At 50.6% G+C, this 19,146-nt stretch overlaps 8 protein-coding genes across 8 annotated transcripts; 5 read left to right on the top strand and 3 right to left on the bottom strand.

Annotated features, from left to right (window-relative positions):
- Window positions 1–261: 261 nt before the first annotated feature.
- N7473_001436 (uncharacterized protein) lies at window positions 262–2,109 on the bottom strand (the record flags this gene model as incomplete). Its single annotated transcript, XM_057147376.1, has 4 exons — window positions 262–581; window positions 641–1,389; window positions 1,443–1,871; window positions 1,937–2,109. The coding sequence occupies 4 exons, from the start codon at window positions 2,107–2,109 to the stop codon at window positions 262–264; spliced, it is 1,671 nt and encodes a 556-aa protein (XP_057015262.1).
- A 3,189-nt stretch (window positions 2,110–5,298) lies between these two features.
- N7473_001435 (glycoside hydrolase family 28 protein) lies at window positions 5,299–6,599 on the top strand (the record flags this gene model as incomplete). Its single annotated transcript, XM_057147375.1, has 4 exons — window positions 5,299–5,550; window positions 5,605–6,027; window positions 6,082–6,211; window positions 6,271–6,599. The coding sequence occupies 4 exons, from the start codon at window positions 5,299–5,301 to the stop codon at window positions 6,597–6,599; spliced, it is 1,134 nt and encodes a 377-aa protein (XP_057015261.1).
- A 1,118-nt stretch (window positions 6,600–7,717) lies between these two features.
- On the top strand, window positions 7,718–10,396 carry N7473_001434 (Sin1 family protein; the record flags this gene model as incomplete). The annotated part of the gene is made up of 3 exons (XM_057147374.1): window positions 7,718–7,740; window positions 7,815–8,276; window positions 8,335–10,396. 3 exons carry the CDS (start codon window positions 7,718–7,720, stop codon window positions 10,394–10,396), a joined length of 2,547 nt encoding a protein of 848 aa, XP_057015260.1.
- A 461-nt stretch (window positions 10,397–10,857) lies between these two features.
- On the top strand, window positions 10,858–11,937 carry N7473_001433 (uncharacterized protein; the record flags this gene model as incomplete). Its single annotated transcript, XM_057147373.1, has 1 exon — window positions 10,858–11,937. One exon carries the CDS (start codon window positions 10,858–10,860, stop codon window positions 11,935–11,937), a length of 1,080 nt encoding a protein of 359 aa, XP_057015259.1.
- Window positions 11,938–12,440: 503 nt separating this feature from the next.
- N7473_001432 (legume-like lectin family protein) lies at window positions 12,441–14,370 on the bottom strand. Its single transcript, XM_057147372.1, has 5 exons — window positions 13,974–14,370; window positions 13,886–13,909; window positions 13,716–13,786; window positions 13,564–13,645; window positions 12,441–13,510 (listed from the first exon to the last, which is right to left on the bottom strand). The coding sequence occupies exons 1-5, from the start codon at window positions 14,073–14,075 to the stop codon at window positions 12,809–12,811; spliced, it is 981 nt and encodes a 326-aa protein (XP_057015258.1). The 5' UTR covers window positions 14,076–14,370; the 3' UTR covers window positions 12,441–12,808.
- A 184-nt stretch (window positions 14,371–14,554) lies between these two features.
- On the top strand, window positions 14,555–14,931 carry tim13 (protein translocase subunit TIM13; the record flags this gene model as incomplete). Its single annotated transcript, XM_057147371.1, has 2 exons — window positions 14,555–14,668; window positions 14,740–14,931. The coding sequence occupies 2 exons, from the start codon at window positions 14,555–14,557 to the stop codon at window positions 14,929–14,931; spliced, it is 306 nt and encodes a 101-aa protein (XP_057015257.1).
- Window positions 14,932–15,396: 465 nt separating this feature from the next.
- Window positions 15,397–16,965, bottom strand: pkaC (cAMP-dependent protein kinase catalytic subunit pkaC; the record flags this gene model as incomplete). The annotated part of the gene is made up of 4 exons (XM_057147370.1): window positions 15,397–15,424; window positions 15,474–15,848; window positions 15,916–16,169; window positions 16,318–16,965. The coding sequence occupies 4 exons, from the start codon at window positions 16,963–16,965 to the stop codon at window positions 15,397–15,399; spliced, it is 1,305 nt and encodes a 434-aa protein (XP_057015256.1).
- Window positions 16,966–17,878: 913 nt separating this feature from the next.
- N7473_001429 (PRCC domain-containing protein) lies at window positions 17,879–19,066 on the top strand (the record flags this gene model as incomplete). Its single annotated transcript, XM_057147369.1, has 1 exon — window positions 17,879–19,066. The coding sequence occupies one exon, from the start codon at window positions 17,879–17,881 to the stop codon at window positions 19,064–19,066; it is 1,188 nt and encodes a 395-aa protein (XP_057015255.1).
- Window positions 19,067–19,146: the final 80 nt, after the last annotated feature.

Here is a 19,146-nt window from a genome sequence, read left to right as displayed (position 1 = left end):
TTGGATCATCTGCGGAGCATCCGACCCAATTTATTACGATTTAGTTTCGATTTTCATTTTCCCGGGCAAAGCGGATACAGGGTGCATAGCTATCACTTGTAATATGAATTCAGGGGTTCATTCTCGAGTATCTGTTTTAGAAGCTCCATTGTCATACAGGTAAATAGATGCAGTAATTATCGATTAACGTCCAAGGATAAATTTGGCACGGAGTGTTCAAGGCACAAGATACTTGAAACGACAACTGAAGTGCGAATGAAATCACTCTCCAACCTCGCGATCATCGTCCCATCGCACCCAGCTCATTACGCGCCAGCTAAGGGTCTTCTCACGAATTTTCTTTCCCCAGATGAAGAATGGAATCCAACAAATGAGGACACCGCCACAAATCGCCGCCATCTCACCATAGGCCACATTGTATCCATGCGTGTCCACCCAAGGGTTAGTGTAAAAGCCTAGCAAGAAACCAAAAGCAGACTTGAAGGCCAGTTGAGTCACGACAACCTCGCCTGCAATGGGACGATAACTGTCAATGGTGTACACGAGGGATACGTTCGTCGCTTGAGTGATGGTGAAGTTGACTATGAAATAGTTAGACATGGGGTTATCAGTGTGGACTATTCTTAACGGCAGAACTTACTCAATCCGATTCCCAGGGTTGGAACGATCCAATGCATCTGCCATTTGATACCGCAGCCGTACAAAGCCAAAGCAAGAGGTCCAGTAATGGCACCGATCATGATGGCTGGAAGACGCATCTCCGGCTCTCGAATACCACCATTGCGTCGAGTAAGGTAGTCCGCCACCCAGTCTGAAAAATTACCACCGAGGAAGATACCAAAGAAACATCCAATAACAGCCGAGAAGAAGCAAAGACCGGATTGCCACGCCTCAAATCCGTAGGCAGTGCTGAAAGCCGACGCAACATTCGAGGTGATAGCAGTGATGAAACCAATAGTCACCGACATCACCAGCGTCGCCCAGAGAACAGGAGGCAGAATCAGGAGTCCCACGGGGCGAATCGTCATCTGCCACAGAGATTCATGGGTATACTTGCCGTGGTATAATTTGAGGCCCTGGATAAAGCCTGCACCACGAGTGGTCGGCTCTGCGGGGGCTACCTCATGGACTGTAGATGTGCCTGCTTCTTCGCCCTTGGTGCTGCGACAGATACGTTGACCAGAGGAGGTCAAAGTAGTGACCGTGCCATCAGATGCGATATTTCTGATGTACGCCGTCTCAGGGAAAGTTGCGTACACAATCAGCGTAACGCTGCCAATCAAGGCGATGGCCACATAGTAGATGTATCGCCAGGGATGGTACTTGACGATGAAGCCATCAATGATGGCGCCGCTAGCAACGCCCAGATTCAGCGAAGCATTGTATAACCTGGACGGCGGGTTAATGACTGATCAGTCAGGAGATAGCCAGAAGAAACATACGCAGTGATTGCTCCACGCTCATGCAAAAAGAAAATATCGGCAATGGTCACAGGTGCCAGACATTCTCCAGCACCAGCAGCAATACCCATGAAGATCCTAGCGACCAGGAAATTCGCATATCCTTTTCCAACAGCGCACCAGATTGCAGTGATAGTGTATAAAGTAAACGCAATCACATATACCGGGCGACGCCCATACTTGTTGATGAGCGGCATCCAAAGGAGATTACCCAAACCCTGGAACAGCGCGGTGCAATTGAAGAAGTATGCGGTTTTGGAGATAGCGCTTGACATGCCGGTTTCATGCCAGTTTGGAAAAAAATCCATGGCTGTCTGAAGGATGGCTAGAGTCGGACCGGCGGCGAGGAAGTTGCACAGAATCATGGCAAAGCAGACAGCTACTGCTGTGTATAGCTTAAACCATCGCGGCCTAGAGATGCATAAGTATCAAGAGCGCGTCAAGGGTCACATTGATGGGGAGGAGATGCAAATCACCAATTGAGAGGGTCTTTTGGATCCAAGGAGGGGGTTGGAACGAGAATGACTTCGTTCGTCTCAGCATCTCGCAGACGCAGACGGCCGAGCGTTTTCACTTGAGCATTGCCAGTCTTCTCATCGATCACGGCCGCATCAGCTGTCCGGCGCTCTCTGACTTGTGTATCCGTCATGGTTGAGAATGGCCCTTGGTGGAGGCTATGAGACAACCATCACTCAAGGACAGTGCAGCTTTCACGTTATATACATCCTCGACGCAAGCATGAGCATCTCGAGACCGTCAGTCAGTCAGTCATGTGGGGGCCCCACGAAAGTCCGGGGTAGCTGGAGTGAGGCCCACATCCCGGTGAATCGACGAGGATGGAATTCTCGCCCCTCGAGTGGTTGGGCCAATTGCGAGTCCAGTTGAACGGGACATGACCACTCCACCGTTTTCCGCCCTCCTCATATAAAGTGGGCATGATGAATAAACCAACCAGCTTGCCGCAATAAATGATATGGCTGACTATGATCAGCGCTGATACCTTGTGCTGTGAACAGGGGTTGCTCTAGTATTGCGCTCGTCGCTGAGGACTTCAAAGCCTATCGAGGCAGTTTACATCGCGAGAAAGATCTTTGAGATTAGAGATTGGTATGGCAAGTAGCTTCTTCTTGCTGCTAACCAGCCAGGACTATCTTCTCCGTGGTCGAGTGATCGTATTTTCCCCAGGTCCTTTGTCCTTCTGCCTTTTACGAGCATGTGGAGGACCGATGCCGATTACCGACGCGTGTACAGGCCAAGGCGTGGCGGAAAGCATCCAATCAACCTTTCGGGTTGGAGAGGCCATAAAGTCTGGATCTACGCTACTTTAATGGTCAGAGCAAGAGCTTCGTAACCTTACAATTTTAGTTCGTCAACCGGTGTAGACTGGCAGAGCGCGACTGACCTAGACTACCAATCTCGGGAGTTCGTGATTGCCCTCGAATAAGCTAATGGACCATGTCATGGTCAGCTCTCAGCACACACTTTTGCCATTTTGGAAAGGGTCCTTCGAGCGACGGACTTTCCAATAGCTATATTTTACCCTTGTCTTTTGTCTTTGTTCAGTCTCATAGTCAGTAAGCTGTCTGCTGTCTGTGAACTAGGTTCAGTCTCATGACCGTTATTGTAGAATGATCAAAACATTTGCTGAGGCTGAAGGTAAACACTAGATACTACGTTGATTATTGGATCCCAAGATTAGACCAACGGGATTGATAAATACGGATAGGATATTGGCGCATCTTAATCGTAAGGATACATGCACCCTCGTGAACTAGCACAAACGCGGTCAACTCAATATTTCTCCACCGTTTGTCTATCCACGGTGCCGACTTGTCCCAAGGGTGTCAATAGTGGACAAACGTAATGAACTGATCTCTTTCAAGCAACTTCATCATTATCCTTGAGTTTCGGGACCACCTACTTCGTGGACATCAGTAATCGTACTGGGCCAACCCGGCTTTTGCTTGAATATGTGGACTGAGTGGTCTCGTGTCTTCAGTTTTAAAGACTAAGAAAACTCGGGTGTTGTCCGAGAGATACTACGGAAATGGAAGAGAACGGGTTGAATGGCGAGAATGATTGGTAGAGGGAACTTTCATCTTTCTCTAGACTCGGGTTGCTGTGAGGGTACGCAGTGAGCTTTGGCCCTCGCGTATTGTGTTTCCTTGTAAGAGCGCTGTGGGTTTACTTAGGTTCGCATTGCTTTCTAGAAACATTATGTCTTGCTTCTCACTGTGATTGTGGACTAAATACTCGGTGGAGTTGGCTGAAATACTTAGCTTCGTGCCAAGTTAGTAGATATCTCGGCGGTCTTATTAATTCCAGTCTAGGATCATACCATATATATACCCCTGAGGTGAAAAAATGACCACGTTGGTTTATGAGCAAATTGAATGCATGTTTTTGGGTGTCCAGCCCACGTTGTGTTATTTCTAAAGTTAGTGATTCTAAATCTTAGCCTTCTGGATTTCAACCCATACATCCATTTCTTGAGGGATTTTTTGCATTGTGAAGGCCACTCTGAGACCAAATCTTGTGCTACTCTGGCTTAAAATGGTCAAGAATGAGTTCTCGGAAGACCTCTGGCAAGGGCTTCAGAGAACCAAGTGGTTCTCTTTTTTAACAGCCGAAGATTCCTAGGCTACTGCTAGTCCAAGGGTCCTATTCTTAATACACAAGATACACCCCTTAGATGCTGTAGATTATATTACAATCACCGTATGGAGTAATGTTTAGGAATTCGTCCGACGCCCCACAGCAATAGTGACGTTGTGACAGTAGTAGTGGTGGGATAATGGTAAATACCAGATAGCACAGTAGCCCTGAAACTAGTGACATTGTGTATTCTCGGTGCTTTAGTGTCCTAGAAGGACTAGTTACACGACATCGACTTGATTCAGGAGAAGGTGTTCGAGATTGGGGTGATTTATTCACTTCAACAGGGACAGGACCCAGTCAGCAACTGCGGCAACTATGATGGCGGTCTATCCAAGCTTATTTTGGTCATCAGATCAATGATCTTCCCAGTGTCGGACCGACCTGGGAATATCTTTATGCCTGCCGAATATTCGGCATCGATTGACGAGAGTCTTCAATGCCGAGATGAATGGATTGAGTAAAGTTGCCCATGATTGGTCAGCGGGCGATGATTCCCCATCATAGATGAAGCTCCAAAATGATTCAAATAATGATTGCCCGAAGATGCGCCGGCGGAAACACCATTTCAGCATCCACTCCGCGCCGGGGCCATACCAAAAACGGCGCTTTGCCCCTAGTTTTCAGGCTAAATATTCCCTGGTTGGTGAACTCCATTTCTTCATGGTCACTAAACAGTACTCCGTACAAATTCCCCACTTTAGGACCCCTAGATGTCTTTGTTCGAAACAGCCACCTAGTTAAGCAACCGTAGAACACGTTTCACGGGTGTCCGCGGATACTAGTACAGTTCTTGATGGCGCAGATGTGATCGTGCAGCTAGGAACCAGTATAGTAGAATTTCCACCAATAAGCATATCTGCTCCACTTCCACCCTTATTTGATACAAGCTATTTTCCTCTGCAGGGCTTATGCCCGGAGTAGTGGTGAAACAAGGTCCTCTTTTCGGGCTCAAGAAACCGAGCAATAGATTGATTGAACTGGTTGATGCCTGCCCAGTTTAATCCACCAAACTCGTGCAATTTCCCTGCATATTGAAGGTCCCTGATCTAGTCCCAATCTATAGTTCGTCTTATAAAAGTACACAGGAGTATAAAGCGACACGCTCGTCTCTTCTCTATCTGAAAATCTATCAAACAACTCACATTCTTTTATCACGCTCTTTTAATTCAATCATTTCATCATGTTCAAACTTGCCCTCGTCGGCCTGCTCGGTGCTGCTGCCGTCCAGGCAGTTCCCAACACTGTCCCTGAACTCGATGTGATTGCCACATCCTCTCTCGAGGAGCGAGCTTCCACTTGCACCTTCTCCGGCGCCAGCGGTGCCGCCTCCGCGATCAAGTCCAAGACTTCTTGCTCGACCATCGTCTTGTCTTCCGTCGCTGTTCCCGCTGGTACTACTCTCGATCTGACCGGATTGAAGCAGGGAACCACTGTGAGAAGCTCGTCCTACCGTCTAAATAAAAATTTCCACTAACCAGTTTTTTAGGTCATCTTCGAGGGAGAGACCACCTTCGGCTACAAGGAATGGGACGGTCCCCTGGTCTCCGTCTCCGGAACTGACATTACCGTCAAGGGTGCTTCTGGTGCCATCCTCAATGGAGATGGTGCGCGCTGGTGGGATGGCAAGGGAACCAACGGCGGCAAGACCAAGCCAAAGTTCTTCGCTGCCCACAAGATGATCAACTCCAAGATCCAGAGCATTCACATCAAGAACTCCCCCGTCCAGGTCTTCAGCATCAACAATGCAAATGGCCTTACTGTGGATGGAATCACTGTTGACAACGCCGACGGTGATAGCAAGGGTGGCCACAACACCGATGCTTTCGACATCGGTTCCAGCACCGGTGTCTACATCACCAACCCCGTGGTTCACAACCAGGATGATTGCTTGGCTGTCAACTCTGGCACTGTATGCACACCTTAGCTTGTGGCTTTTAAGGAGACTTATACTGAAACTACCTAGGACATCTCCTTCACCGGAGCCCAGTGCACTGGTGGCCACGGTATCTCCATCGGCTCCGTCGGTGGACGCTCTGACAATGCCGTTGAGAAGGTCAACATCGAGAACTGCACCATCAAGAACTCCCAGAACGGTACGTTCAACAAGTATCCAGAACGTAATGACCATGCGCGCTAATCTTGAATATTGTAGGTGTCCGTGTCAAGACTGTCTACGGCGCGACTGGCTCGGTCAAGGGCGTCACCTACAAGGACATCACCCTCTCCGGAATCTCCAAGTACGGTATTGTCATTGAGCAGGACTACAAGAACGGCAGCCCCACTGGTACTCCCACCAACGGCGTCCCCATCACCGGCCTGACCCTGAGCAACGTCAAGGGAACCGTTAGCAGCAGTGCCACCGATGTCTACATCCTGTGTGCCTCTGGCGCTTGCTCTGGCTGGACCTGGAACGGTGTCAGCGTCACCGGTGGCAAGGCCAGCACCAAGTGCAAGAACATCCCTGGCAACGCCAAGTGCTAAATGAGGAGAAGAGAGAGGGTATAGGGGGGACAATTTCGTCGCGCAGTGCGTGGCATCTAATCGCATCCAGTGTCATTCCTGGGGCAGTCCAGTCCTTTGCAAATCTGTATTATAGCTCAGAATCATTTTAAACATCAAATTAGATAATTTAGGTCATCTTCTACCTACTTGAAGTATCATAAGATGGAGAAATTGAGTCCCTGTGTCTAAACTTCAAAGGGCCTGGTTGGCTTTCGCTATTCTTCATCCAAGACGTGCAGCCTGCGATGTTTTTGTTGGGAATCAATTTGGCGCAAAATGCAATGAATTTATGAATTGAGACTAGACAAGATCAATAGATTGATCTTTAGTTGTCTGTGATTCACAGAGTTTCTGGAAGTCTTCAATTCGATTTAGTCCGTACAAAAGCCCTAAATACTGGAAGGAGTACTTACACTGGATCTGCACCTAGTGATGAAGTCTGGAGAGAAAAATAAGATTCACTGTTATTGAACCTTGCAGCACCATTTTTTCCTTTTCTACTGGGTCAATCGTCATGCCAAGCTTCAATGAAGCTGGCTCTTAATGGGAAGTCCCTAACAAGATGTATATATCTCGCGGCACGGTGCACAGATACCTAGGACTATCTTCCAAACCGTGGCAAGGAATTCCAAGGTTACTCTTCTATAAAACTTGCCAGAAGATACCATGCAAATTTTTCCATTGCAACCATGAACTATACTCTGAATTTTTGAATTGATCAGGGTAAATGGACCAGTGCCATGATTCGGGCAAGTAGACAGCCCGTGCGGGCGGGGAAGTGATCTGCGGAGAGGACCGCCACTGATCAACCCTCGACCCTCCACGCTTGGCCCTGCGCCGCTCTGTTGACTCCTTGACTTGCACTTCACTTTCCTTTGCATTCAGGCTGGTCCTGCTTAAGCCACACTCACTAGTTCACTCCTTCCAAGACCCAGACTAGTCCTTTACGCCCTACAGCTACGTGTGGATGCGCTGTCACAGCTGACAGATCTCACCCTCGTTGACCGGGAACAACCACCACCACGCGATCTCCACCCACCGCGCGGCGTGGCCTGTTGGTGCTCAGAGAAAGCTGAGCTACATATGAGACAGCGAATATGTCTCTTCTCCACAATGAAGAGTACGTGACGGCGGACATGATACCCCTCCCCTTTCTTAGTCCCCGCGATCACTGCAGACTAACCGAGGCCCTAGCTTCACCATCTGGCAATTACGCTCGAACTACCTCTCTACGATTAAAGACGGCATCGGAGATCGTTTGATCAATGTTAACAATTCTGTCCTCAATACTCCTGGATTCCGCGCCGCGGGCTGGTCCACTGCAACAACATCCCACGTGAAACGCACCCACTCTCCTCCGATTCCAACCACAGCAGCCGTCTCCTCAGAATACTACCGCCTAGCCGTACGAGATGCGAATGCGGCGAGGAATGAACTACAAGGCCTCGGCCTGGAAGACGGCGAGGATGACGAGGGGGGCATGGTGACTGGCAAAAGTCAGATGGAGATTACAGGGCGACGACATCATGCGCGAACCGGGAAGAAGAAGGGCAGACGGGATCGCCATCAGGAAAATCAGCGCCACCCTGAAGAGGACGACGACGATAGTAGTGATTTGAGTGATGATAGCGACGAAGACGGGGATAACATGCAAAGGTGGGCCGGTCCATTCTAGTCCATACGGTCTGTGGCTTAACTTTCTGACCAGATACAGTGGTGCCGAACAGATCAAGTTTACCAGGATGCCGGTTCGCCGGGACCGAGCTGACTCTTCGCCTATCCGCTCGAGTGAACAGCGTGAACGACCGGAGGTTATGATAACATCACCTTCCACTCAGAATGTGGCAGGCCATTATCGAACAGGGTCGCTGGGCACGACAATGCCGAATAAGGAGCAAAGGCCGCGGCGAGATACGACAACAAGCAGTGATTTGTCTACCGACAACGAAATCGAGACGCATGGATTTAAGCCAGGACAGGTTCAATTCTCCACTACAGATCAAGTGGTTGAGCGTCCTCGAAGGCGACGTGAGAGAACAGGCAGTCGAGGAGCTGATAGTATCATGCTCGAAGACTTGCATGAGCAAGATGAGGACTCGGGTGCCGAATCTGCTGGCTCTGCTCTGTCCTCGGAATTCGACGCCACAGCCGGTTCGGGCTCGCTATTGTTGATCGGGGTGGGCATGACGGGCCCTCTGGATTCATCCTCACCAATGGCCCTAATGCACAAGTTGCCTAGTGGAACTGGACCAAGTGGCAATGCCTCACCACGGAAATATAAAACGCCAGGCCCAGAATTGCAAGAGCTTCCACCTCCGCGACCGATCAGCATAGTCCAGCCAGTCAGCTTGTTGACGAAACAGCTCAAGTCCCGCAAACGTGCACCGAGTAATCCGGTTGAGAAGTTCATGGTTCTTTCTGGACGAGGTCTGGATGATCCATTGTATCTGAAGATTTACCTTCCCTTTTCATCGGATCCTGAGGAGCCAATCGACCTACCAGTCATTCGAGAGTCCAAGCTTTTCTCACATCCTGCTCCGATCACAGTTGCGGAGACGATTGGTCTTGCTCTCTGGAAATACTCTGAAGATTCACGTGAACCAAAGATCGACCGAAAAAAGTTGACTGTGAATCGATGGGCTCTTCGCATGGTTGACGATGGAGAGGTTGAGTATGACTTCCCGGCGCTTTCGCGGAACCTTCCCATGACGGACTTTACTTCGAACAACAACCAAGCAGCAAAGGCACGAGGACGCTCACGAGGCAAACCGTACGATGAGTTTGCTTTGGTAGAGGCTTCCAAGGCTGAGTATGAAGAAAATGAACGATCATACCCGCAGTATAGCCAGTATATCGAGCCTGAGGAACCCGAACAGCAGACGAATCTTGCTGTTCCAGCAGCTATTCCCGCTCAGCCTGCTCCGTCGGCGAAGTCGATTGTGGGCCGCGTGAATCCTATCTTGGGCCAGCCATTCTCGTCCGCTCTCAATGATAACACATTGACCCCGGCAGACCGGCCTGCAGTTCCCGTTTCTCATGCCACTCCTCGACTCGGTGTCTCTAAGACTCTTAAAATCCGCTACATCAACCTGGAGGCTTCGGCTCATGTCATGACCCTGAACACATCCTCTGACAGTTATATCGCGGAGATTTTGGACTCTGTGTGCAAACGCTGGGGCCTGGACAAGGGGAATTATCTTCTCAAGGTGATGGGATCGAACACCATCGCACCGCTGGACCGCACTGTCGAGGCGCTAGGGAACATTACCGAACTCGACCTTGTTCGTCGCCGATTTGGCGTCGGTCCTCTTGCCATGGGCGGCTCACCAGGCAGCTCTTCACCGAATGCGCCCTTGATGGTGGACAGCAACAAGCCCGCAGCGGTCAAGAAAGGAAAGAAGAGTAATCTACCTTCATCCTCGCAGAAACAAGACCTCATCGGCGGATACTACCGACGATACCATGTCTTCCGCAAGCAATCCATGTCATTCACCACCTCGAACCATCGCATCCTTACCTTTGACAACGACTACATGCACATCATGCCAGGCGACACTGGAAAGACAGTCTCCAATGCCAAGACCCGCTCGATCAACTTCAGTGAAGTGGTCGGCTCCAAGGTTAGCCAGCGACATCCCAAGAGTTTCCGGGTTGTGGTTTTGCGTGGCAACGATGCCACGGAACAGAAGCGCTATGACTTTGAGGCGCGGAATGCGTTGGAGGCTATTGAGATTGTTGATGAGATTAAGAAGAACATGCAGCAGTATCGACCTTGATACTCTGGTCATCGTGTCAGTTTGTGATTTATCGCAGGAGTTTACATCATCTGGGATGGTGACGGTGTTTGGGCTGGGAATTGTATCTATTCGAGGCGCATCTTACTTGAATCCAGGTGGAACGTGAACATTTTATGAAACTCTTCTTTGTAGGCTCTGGTTACTGACAATATACATCAACCCGACATCCTCAGTCGTAAGAGTAGTCAATCAGGCCTTCGATGCCTCTTGCCCCTCGATCCAACCCGTTTGTTAACTGGGATAGAGTTAAGCATAAGTTGAGTGCCAACCCTGGATAAGTACCTGTCTAGCCCTACGCACTCGTCCGATAAGATAAGCTTGATAAGACCGATAAGCCTGATGCCTCATACCAACTTTCTTCTCTTTTCATCTTCACCACTCTCTCACTCTCACCTGTGCCACGCGATGGCGTAACACCTAATCATCACACACCCGCAAGCATGGAATCCCCTCCATTTACGGGTGAAACCTCAAGGGCCCAGCCATCAGACGACTACACCCACCCCAACCGAAGCAAAGGCCGCTTCCGCTTCAAAAGCAGCTCATCCCGAAGCACTAAACACCACGACCACCACAGAGACCACCACCACCAGCCCCCATCCTCCTCCTCAGAAACCCACCGCAAGCGCCGGAGTCACTCTCCCCGCACTAGCAGATCCAAAGATGAATCCCACTTCCACTCTCACACCCGCCCCTCCAAGCGCCGACACAAACACCACCCGCAAGAACCACCCGCCGACCCTACCCAACCATCCCCCCTCTCCCCCAGCGCCGCCTTCCGCGAATCCCTCTTCGACGCCCTAGGCGACGACGAAGGCGCCGCATACTGGGAAACCGTCTACGGCCAACCAATCCACAACTACGCCGTACCGGAAGTACCCAAGGGTCCGGACGGGGAACTCGAACAAATGTCCGACGAGGAGTACGCGGCGTACGTGCGGTCTCGGATGTGGGAGCGTACGCGGGAGGGGATGATTGAGGAGCAGGAGCGGCTTCGTGAGGATCGGAGAAGGGCTAGAAAGAGGGAGAATGAATCTAGTGAGAAGGAGAGGGAGAGGTGGAGGTTTGAGAGGGAGGTGGAGGAGAGTTTGAGGAGGGGGGTTGAGAGGAAGAGGAGGAAGAAGAATTGGGAGGGGGTTTGGAAGGAGTATGTTTCGAGGTGGGAGGAGATTGGGAGGGTTGTTGAGAAGAAGGGTGCTGCTGGAGGTACGGAGTCGAAAGAGGATGGTGAGAAGGAGAAGGAGGGTGAGAGTCCGCCTCGGCTTCGGAATTTGCTCTTCTGGCCTGTTGAGAGTGGGAAGAGGCGGGATGTGAATCCAGACTCGGTACAGGAGTTTCTGCGACATGCGCCGAATGGAGATTTATTGGGGACGTTGAAGATCGAGCGTGTGCGTTGGCATCCGGATAAGATCCAGCATCGGTATAGTGCGTTGGGGATTGAGGATGAGGTGATGCGCAGCGTTACCGAGGTGTTTCAGATCGTGGATCGGATGTGGACTGAGGAGAGAGATCGAGCTTGAGGCCGGGCTATGCCTGGAGGGCAGGTTTTTTGATGAGACTTGCTGAGATTTTTACGTTTGACCAGCGTTTGCATTACCTAGATAAATGATACCCTTCTTAAAGCATAGCGAATCTACTCCATATCTTATTGATACGACTCACTATAAGGATGGGATGCAGTTATGGCCAATATAGGTCGGCTTTGACCACGGCCAAAAGGCTTCGACTGGAAAGAACCATCTAGTCTCATGGATAATGCTATGATGGATAAGATCGTGGAATGGCTTCCAAGGACAAGCGGTATCACGACTACAGCATCTTAGGTACCTCGAATCCAAGGGGCTTACTGCATTTGATATGAAAGCAACCGAGAATCTAATTCAAGACAAGTCCTTTTCAAAAAAGAATACAGTGGCTGTTCCAAAGTCTGAGCTTAGAAACCAGAGAAACAGACCAACCAGGCATGCTTCAATCACTCTTATTTAAAAACTTGATAGCACAGATATCCTTTCGTAGTTGATCGTTCTAATCCTGACTGCAAAGCCGATTTTGACAATTTGTCGGGGTTTCAAACTTATGGAACCTCACTGTACAACCCAACTCAACCATTCAAATAACGAAGTAATCATGACTGGATTCATTTCAAAATAGAACAGAGAAAAAAGATACCTCAACAGCACGCAAAGTAACCACAAAGAGAAACGTCAAAGGCTATGCAAGACCCAATCGTTCGACAGCCGAGAAAAAAAAAACAAGAGACGGATAGGGTAGGGAGAGAGAGAGAGAGGATAAGTAACAAGGACCTAGATTTTAGCCCTTTTCTTTTTGTCGATTTCTTCTTCTGATATGCACTCATTCATTGACCACCAACAACAACAACACAAAGACACTTTAGAACCGCGAGGCCCGAGCCTTCGTCCGGTAAATTGTCCAACCGAAGTATCCACCGGCGCAAGCGCCAAAGAAGAGCACGATTTTGAAGAGGAACCATGACCAGCTACCAGACTCCTTCTGCGCGGAGCGACTGGCACCACCACGACCACGGCTCTTAGATCCATCAAAGTCCTTGGTACCGGCATTGCGGTTCAGGGCGTACAAGTTCTCCGCCTTCAGAGAGACAATGTCATGGTTATCGCTCAACTCGCCGGTCTCGGCGGAGAGACCCAGGTACGCGACAGAGGGTATAGCAATGTTGGTATCCTCCGCGTTGAGGGTGAAGCAGTTAGTCCATGTATCCTCGGTCTTATACTGCAAGTCCAGCGTGAGAGACTTGTCCTGGAAATAAGTGAGGCGGAGCTTGGTAGGGACAGGGGCATTGCGGAGACCACGAGCCGAGCAGCCAGCCAGTTCGTTGGCCTTGCCGTCGTGGGCTTGGTCGTAGGTGGTTGAGCCATCGCCCATCATGGCCATGACGTAGGGGAAGGACACGCCGGGACGATTGTTCTTGTATGTATCGACGAAGATGCCGAGACCCTCGAAGCGGTCGGTTGAGCCGAAGACGGGGCCTTGGGTGGCGCGCTGCTTGGTGAGCCACAGGGCGAAGCCATCGCCGTGGAGGTTGCCGTTGCCATGGATCTCGAATTCAAGTTCGATCTGGAGGTGGGAATGAGCTTTGTTTACGGGAGAGGGTTGTTGGGTGGTCTCACCTCCCAATTGGTCGCGGTTAGAGGCACGCGAGAGAAGACCCATCCTTGCTGCGACGGGCGGTCTGCGGTCAGGCGAATATACCTAGCCAGAAGAAAACAATCAGTATCACAGAGGAGTATATATTGTTCCAAGATATAAAGAAGACCCTTACTTATCAGCGCGAATCACGGTATCTCCTCCGAAGTCGAACCAGCGGCTTTGGAAGTCCGAATCAAGGTATGGCTATCCACATGTCAACAAGGTCGAATTCCCCCCACAGTTTCACTCGGAGCTTGCATAACACAACATATCCAAGCTCGAATAGCTCAAAGGATCTCATACCGGCGCAAGACTATGGGTTCGGAGCTGAAATAGAGCCAAAAAGATTAGTACCTCGGCAGCGCATGCGCAGGAACAAACAGCAACCTACCGGGATGCTTTTAATATTGGGGTCGTCGCCTGCATAGCCATTGACAGGGACGGAGACCAAGCCGGCCAGACACAGCAGAGAAGAAAAGGTCGGGAAACGCATGATTTTGAATTAGGGCCCAATGGGTGGGCAGTTCCAAAGAACGAACTGGGGTAGGAAGAAGAGGGGCGTCAAGGGAGTTAAGGTGAACGGTGTCGCCAGGACCCCGAGAACACCACCACGAAATGAGGAGGGAAGTAAAGTAAATAGCAGAAGAAGTGAGATCAACAGCGAAAGCGACGAGTAAGAAAGAGAGTGGCAGCCGAGATTAAGCAACGAAGGAGGAGAAAAGGGAGGAGGGCTGGTAGGGGAAATTGGAGGAAGAAGAAGAGTATAAAGTGTAAAGTTGTACTTTGCGACTGGTGTCTCTCTTGTGATGCTCAATTGTAAGGTGTCCACAATTGGCCCAAGTGGCGCAGTTTCTATTCTTCCCGCACCAGCCACTCAAAGCTCTCGACTCGGCCTCTTCTCAGATTTCCGTGACTCCGAAAACCATCCAACATTTCACTTTCCACTACATCTCCAATTCTTCACAATCCACCATGTCTTTCCTTGGCTCCAGCTCCTCTCCCAAGTCCAACGAGGACATCAAGACTGCCCTCCTGCAGCAGGTTCAGCAGGAGCAGGCCATGAACAATGCCCGCGCTCTCATCGGAGTACGTCACCGTTTTCGCTTTCAGCTTGTCTCTTCTCTCTACGCACATAGCTAACATTCATGTCATTCTAGAAAATCAACGAGAACTGCTTCGATGCCTGTGTCCCCGCCCCCGGCTCTTCCCTCTCCTCCAAGGAGACTGCCTGCATGTCCAGCTGCATGGACAAGTACATCAACATGTGGAACACCGTCAGCCGCACTTACATGCACCGCATGAACGAGGAGCGCAAGAAGATGGGTGGTGATGTCTCCGGCCTTATGTAAGAGACGAGGCAGATCAAATACATGTCACCAACTTCACGATTTCCAAATTATCGGGGTATAATGTCTGCGACTGCAAAGGACGGAAACGATCGATGAATCCCACAAAGGGGATCCGTGTACGAATAGAAACGGCCGAAGAGCCTGTGTACATTATGGGCAAAAGATCTTGGGTTCTGGTTCGAGATATAGAGGAACACAGGACAAATCCCCCTTGTATATCGAGACAAAATCAAGAATGAGAAAAAAAAAGTCAAAAAAGCCATATCCAGCATCACTATAAAGAATATAACCTCCCAGGCCCAAGCGATCCACGATCCAAAAGTGAACAACAAAAACTTCGAGTCCAATTGCTATAAATGAGATCGGTTAAAGGTTTTCCAGTAGATATAAGATCACTTCCGCGAATTCCCAAATTCCGCGCCCCTGCGCGAGCCTTTCATCTCGTCATAAATCATACAAGCACTTTCAGAAGTCGGGGAACAGATGGCCGTAACTGAGAGAAGGTTAGTAGGTTCATAAATAGATCGGGCGGGTATACATACGCATCTTCACCCTCAATGCCGTAGTGCTCTGTCTCTTCGGGATATTTATCGTATTGGCTTGCATCACCTTGGCCACCCCGGATCGGTGGGATGTAGGGGGCATCAATATCCTTACGGGCCAGCCGGTCCCAAGTGACCTCGGCAAACCACGCATGGTTCTTGACATCTTCGGGACCCCCGTGCAGGTTACCCAGACGCTTGGTGAGGTCGGCAGTAATCAACTGTGACAGCAGATCGACGGCGTCATCGTGCAGGTATGGCGGATACTTGACCTTGCCGCGCAGAATGTTCTCATAGATCTTCACTGGGGACCCGCTGTCCCAGAATGGAGTGAATCCGCACAGCATTTCAAAGATGAGAATTCCCAATGACCACCTTTGACCAGGAGAGTTAATTCAACACGAGTAATTGGTTTTACTGGCAGAGCCGAGCGCAAACGTACCAGTCAACGGATTTGTTATAGCCCTTGGAAGAAACAACCTCAGGAGCTAGATAGTCGGGGGTACCGCACAGCGTCCAGGTAATATCGGGCACATCTTTCGCGAAGCCAAAGTCGGTAATCTTCAAGTGACCATGACGATCTAGCAAGAGATTCTCGGGCTTCAAGTCACGATAGATAATTTGATGGGAGTGCAGATACTCCAAGGCCAGCGTGACTTCTGCAGCATAGAATTTGGCAACTGGATTGGGGAATCGCTGTAGATAAGGAAAGGAGCGAGGGGTGTCGTTAGCGATATGAATGTACAGATATGGTCGCGTGCGGGGAGTGGGAGGGACGAGAAGGGGCCGCGATGGTAAAGAAGCGGGGGTGTGTGTGTGCAATCAAGGGTAACAAGTCACTTACTTGTGATTTCCGCAGTAGACTGAATAGCTCACCACCTTCGACGAAATCCATCACCATGTAGAGGTTTCGCGAGTCCTGCCAAGTTCCCCAAAGAGTCACTAGGAACGGATGCCGGACGCGGTTCAGCATTCGGCGCTCGTCATTGGTGTGCTCGATCTGTTTCATCTTGACCACCTGGGCCTTTTTGAGCACTTTCATAGCATAGAAGCGATGATTGTGTTTCGATTGGACGAGATGAACCCGACCGAAGCTACCAGTGCCGAGGGTGCGCTGCAGCAAGAAGTCCTCTTGCGAGTACTTGCCCTTGGTCGTGCGTTCTTGTCTCGGCTGCTGCTGCTGCTGAGGCTGTTGCTGGGCCTGTTGGCCCTGCGCTTGACTGCCATTGGGACTATGGGCGGAGCTGTGACCCTGTGAGGCATTGGCCGGATTATGTATGAGGTTGTTAATGCTGGCGGCATTGTTGGACTGCTGCGGAGAAACTTGCGAGCTCCCGGCGGGTTGCATGGAGGCGCCTTCGGAGGAATCGTGGGAATCGTGGGAATCGGGGACAGTCTGAGAGTGGTTCTCGGAGGGTGCAGGCAGCTCGGACGCGAGGGTTTGAGAATCCTTCGTTCGCCGCTTCTTCAAGAGACCTCCTAAGCTCGGCATGGAGGACAGCGGGGGAGAGAGAAAGCGAGGGCCATCAAAAGAAATGAGTTTCGTCGGGCTGGTCGAGGTGGTGGAAAGAAGGTGGGGAGGGGCTGCCAGAATGACGCATTGATCTTCTGGTACTCTGTTAAGTACTGTAGTGACCCCTTCTTTATTAATTGTACTGGTATTATTATTTGAATACTCTACAATCAGAGTATATGGATTAGAATAATAACGATCTACTTGATTAATTCGAGTCTGGCTATCCCTTTCTTTCATTCTTCTTCGACTCTCCCGGCTCTGTGATCTCCATGCGTGTGTGGCTGCACCTTTTCTTTGACCAGATCCCTCACTATCACATCCCTTTGTCTCGAAAGAAACGAAAATACTCCAGCTCATTCTACATAGTCCCTCCTCTTGAATAAATCTTCACTATCCACCATAAAATAAGCGATACCAAGCTCCAATCCACCCCATTGACCTCCCCCTAATATCCCACGGAGAAACCGGATGACGCCGATGACGTTACGAAGTGGTGGTCGACCCATCCCGGTCTACTGCGAGGTGCCATCCCGTTCCCTCCGAGCCTGAATGGGTTCGCATTCGGCGGAGGGAAGTTTGGGGAGGGGGGAAGTCTAAGGAGATTAGGGTTTAAGAGTCGAATAGTCAACTCGCTCATGACTTTCTTCATTCCGATCTGAGCTCCTTTCGATTGTCCTAATCCGATTAGTGAAACTACAAAGCCCGTAAATTAAGGCATCAAGAACAGAGTATTATGTAATCTGCGGCATCCCAAATCTGGCTGCCTTATCATTCAGGTGTCCAAGTCATTTCTTATCGCCGCCCCCAGTTTGGCCCAATCGACAAAAAGTAAACCAACCAGCAACAGTTTACAACACACACCTCCTCCTCCTTAGAACCTCCCACAATCATGGCGCTGGTAGCCTACTCCGACTCCGAAGCTTCTGACGCCGAACCCGAGCCCACCCCCGCACCCCCCGTCGAAAAAGCCAAGAAACCCGATGCAGGCGCCGGCTTCCAGGTTGATCGCGGCAACCCGCGCAAGATTCGCGTTGCTCTCCCGGACCTGAAACCCGAAAATCCCACAGACGAGAACGACCAGGATGGCCCCGCGCGCAAGAAAGCCAGACTGGGAGGTGGTGCTGGAGGCGCATTCTCGGGCTTCAACTCATTCCTGCCTGCGCCCAAGCGGGTGGCGGAGAAGAAAGTGCCGACAGCATCCACGCGCAAGATCTTTAGTCTGAAGACCGGTGCGGAGCCTGGGTTTGATCGCACGGCCGATGCGGAGATGAGGAATAGCCGGGCGTTTGATAATGACTCGGGTGAGGGCACCACTTCAGTCGCGGGCAGCTCAGAGCAATCCACCACTCAGTCGGAATTACCCTTCAAGAAGACCGAGATTGGAGAAGTCAAGCTTCAGGGCAACCCCATGATGTTCCGGCCACTTTCTGTTGCGCGAAATCAGAAGAAGAAAAAGACTACCAAGGTCGTCCCTCAATCGACACCCTCGGCACCAGCCTCTACAGCAACAAACCCAGCGGAGGTTGTAGTCGAATCGTCCACAGCACCAGCTCCTGCTCCCGCACCACCCAAACCAAAAGTCAGCCTCTTCTCACTATCATCCGAGGACACGGCTGCAACAGACACAACCTTGGCGGGCACGGGGACCTACGAGCCATTGGTCTACAACACCGAGACCGAGGCCACATCCACAGACCCAGCATTGGTACCAGAGTCGATGCCTACCGACGCAGCATACTATCCCACCAATGCCTCCGTATCATCCTCTCTGGACACAATCGCGACCGATCTCAATCTATCCAAATCTGAACGCCGGCAACTCTTCGGCCGCAATGCTCCCTCGGCCGATTCCCGCATTCTCACATTCAACACTGATAAAGAGTATGCTTCGAACCAGGCTATCGGTGAGGCCGAGTTGGCTGCCACACAGCACAACCCCGTTCGTGCCATTGCTCCTGGCAAGCACACCTTGCAGCAGCTGGTCAATGCGGCGAGTAGTCAGAAGGATGCCCTGGAGGAAAGTTTTGCTACTGGAAGGAGGAACAAGAAGGAAGCTGGTTCAAAGTATGGATGGTAGTGTTTGCATACTTCAGCATGTATTATTTGATCGATTCTTTGGCCTTGACGAGGCGTACTGTATTACATGTTTATCAAGAT

The sequence above is a fragment of the Penicillium subrubescens genome, assembly GCF_028828155.1.
Source record: "Penicillium subrubescens strain IBT 31985 chromosome Unknown utg000001l_segment0_segment0, whole genome shotgun sequence".
NCBI lineage: Eukaryota > Fungi > Ascomycota > Eurotiomycetes > Eurotiales > Aspergillaceae > Penicillium > Penicillium subrubescens.
The sequence above is the reverse complement of the archived record's forward strand: the minus strand, read 5'-3'. Positions and strand labels throughout refer to the sequence as shown.

What these genes read in the sequence shown, in the direction of transcription:
- N7473_001432 (XM_057147372.1), bottom strand. Translation starts at nt 14,075, where the DNA reads ATGCGTTTCCCGACCTTTTCTTCTCTGCTGTGTCTGGCCGGCTTGGTC. An exon ending in GAACCCATAGTCTTGCGCCG is followed by an intron (nt 13,787 to 13,885) that starts GTATGAGATCCT and finishes ACATGTGGATAG; the next exon opens with CCATACCTTGATTCGGACTT. An exon ending in ACCGTGATTCGCGCTGATAA is followed by an intron (nt 13,646 to 13,715) that starts GTAAGGGTCTTC and finishes TCTTCTGGCTAG; the next exon opens with GTATATTCGCCTGACCGCAG.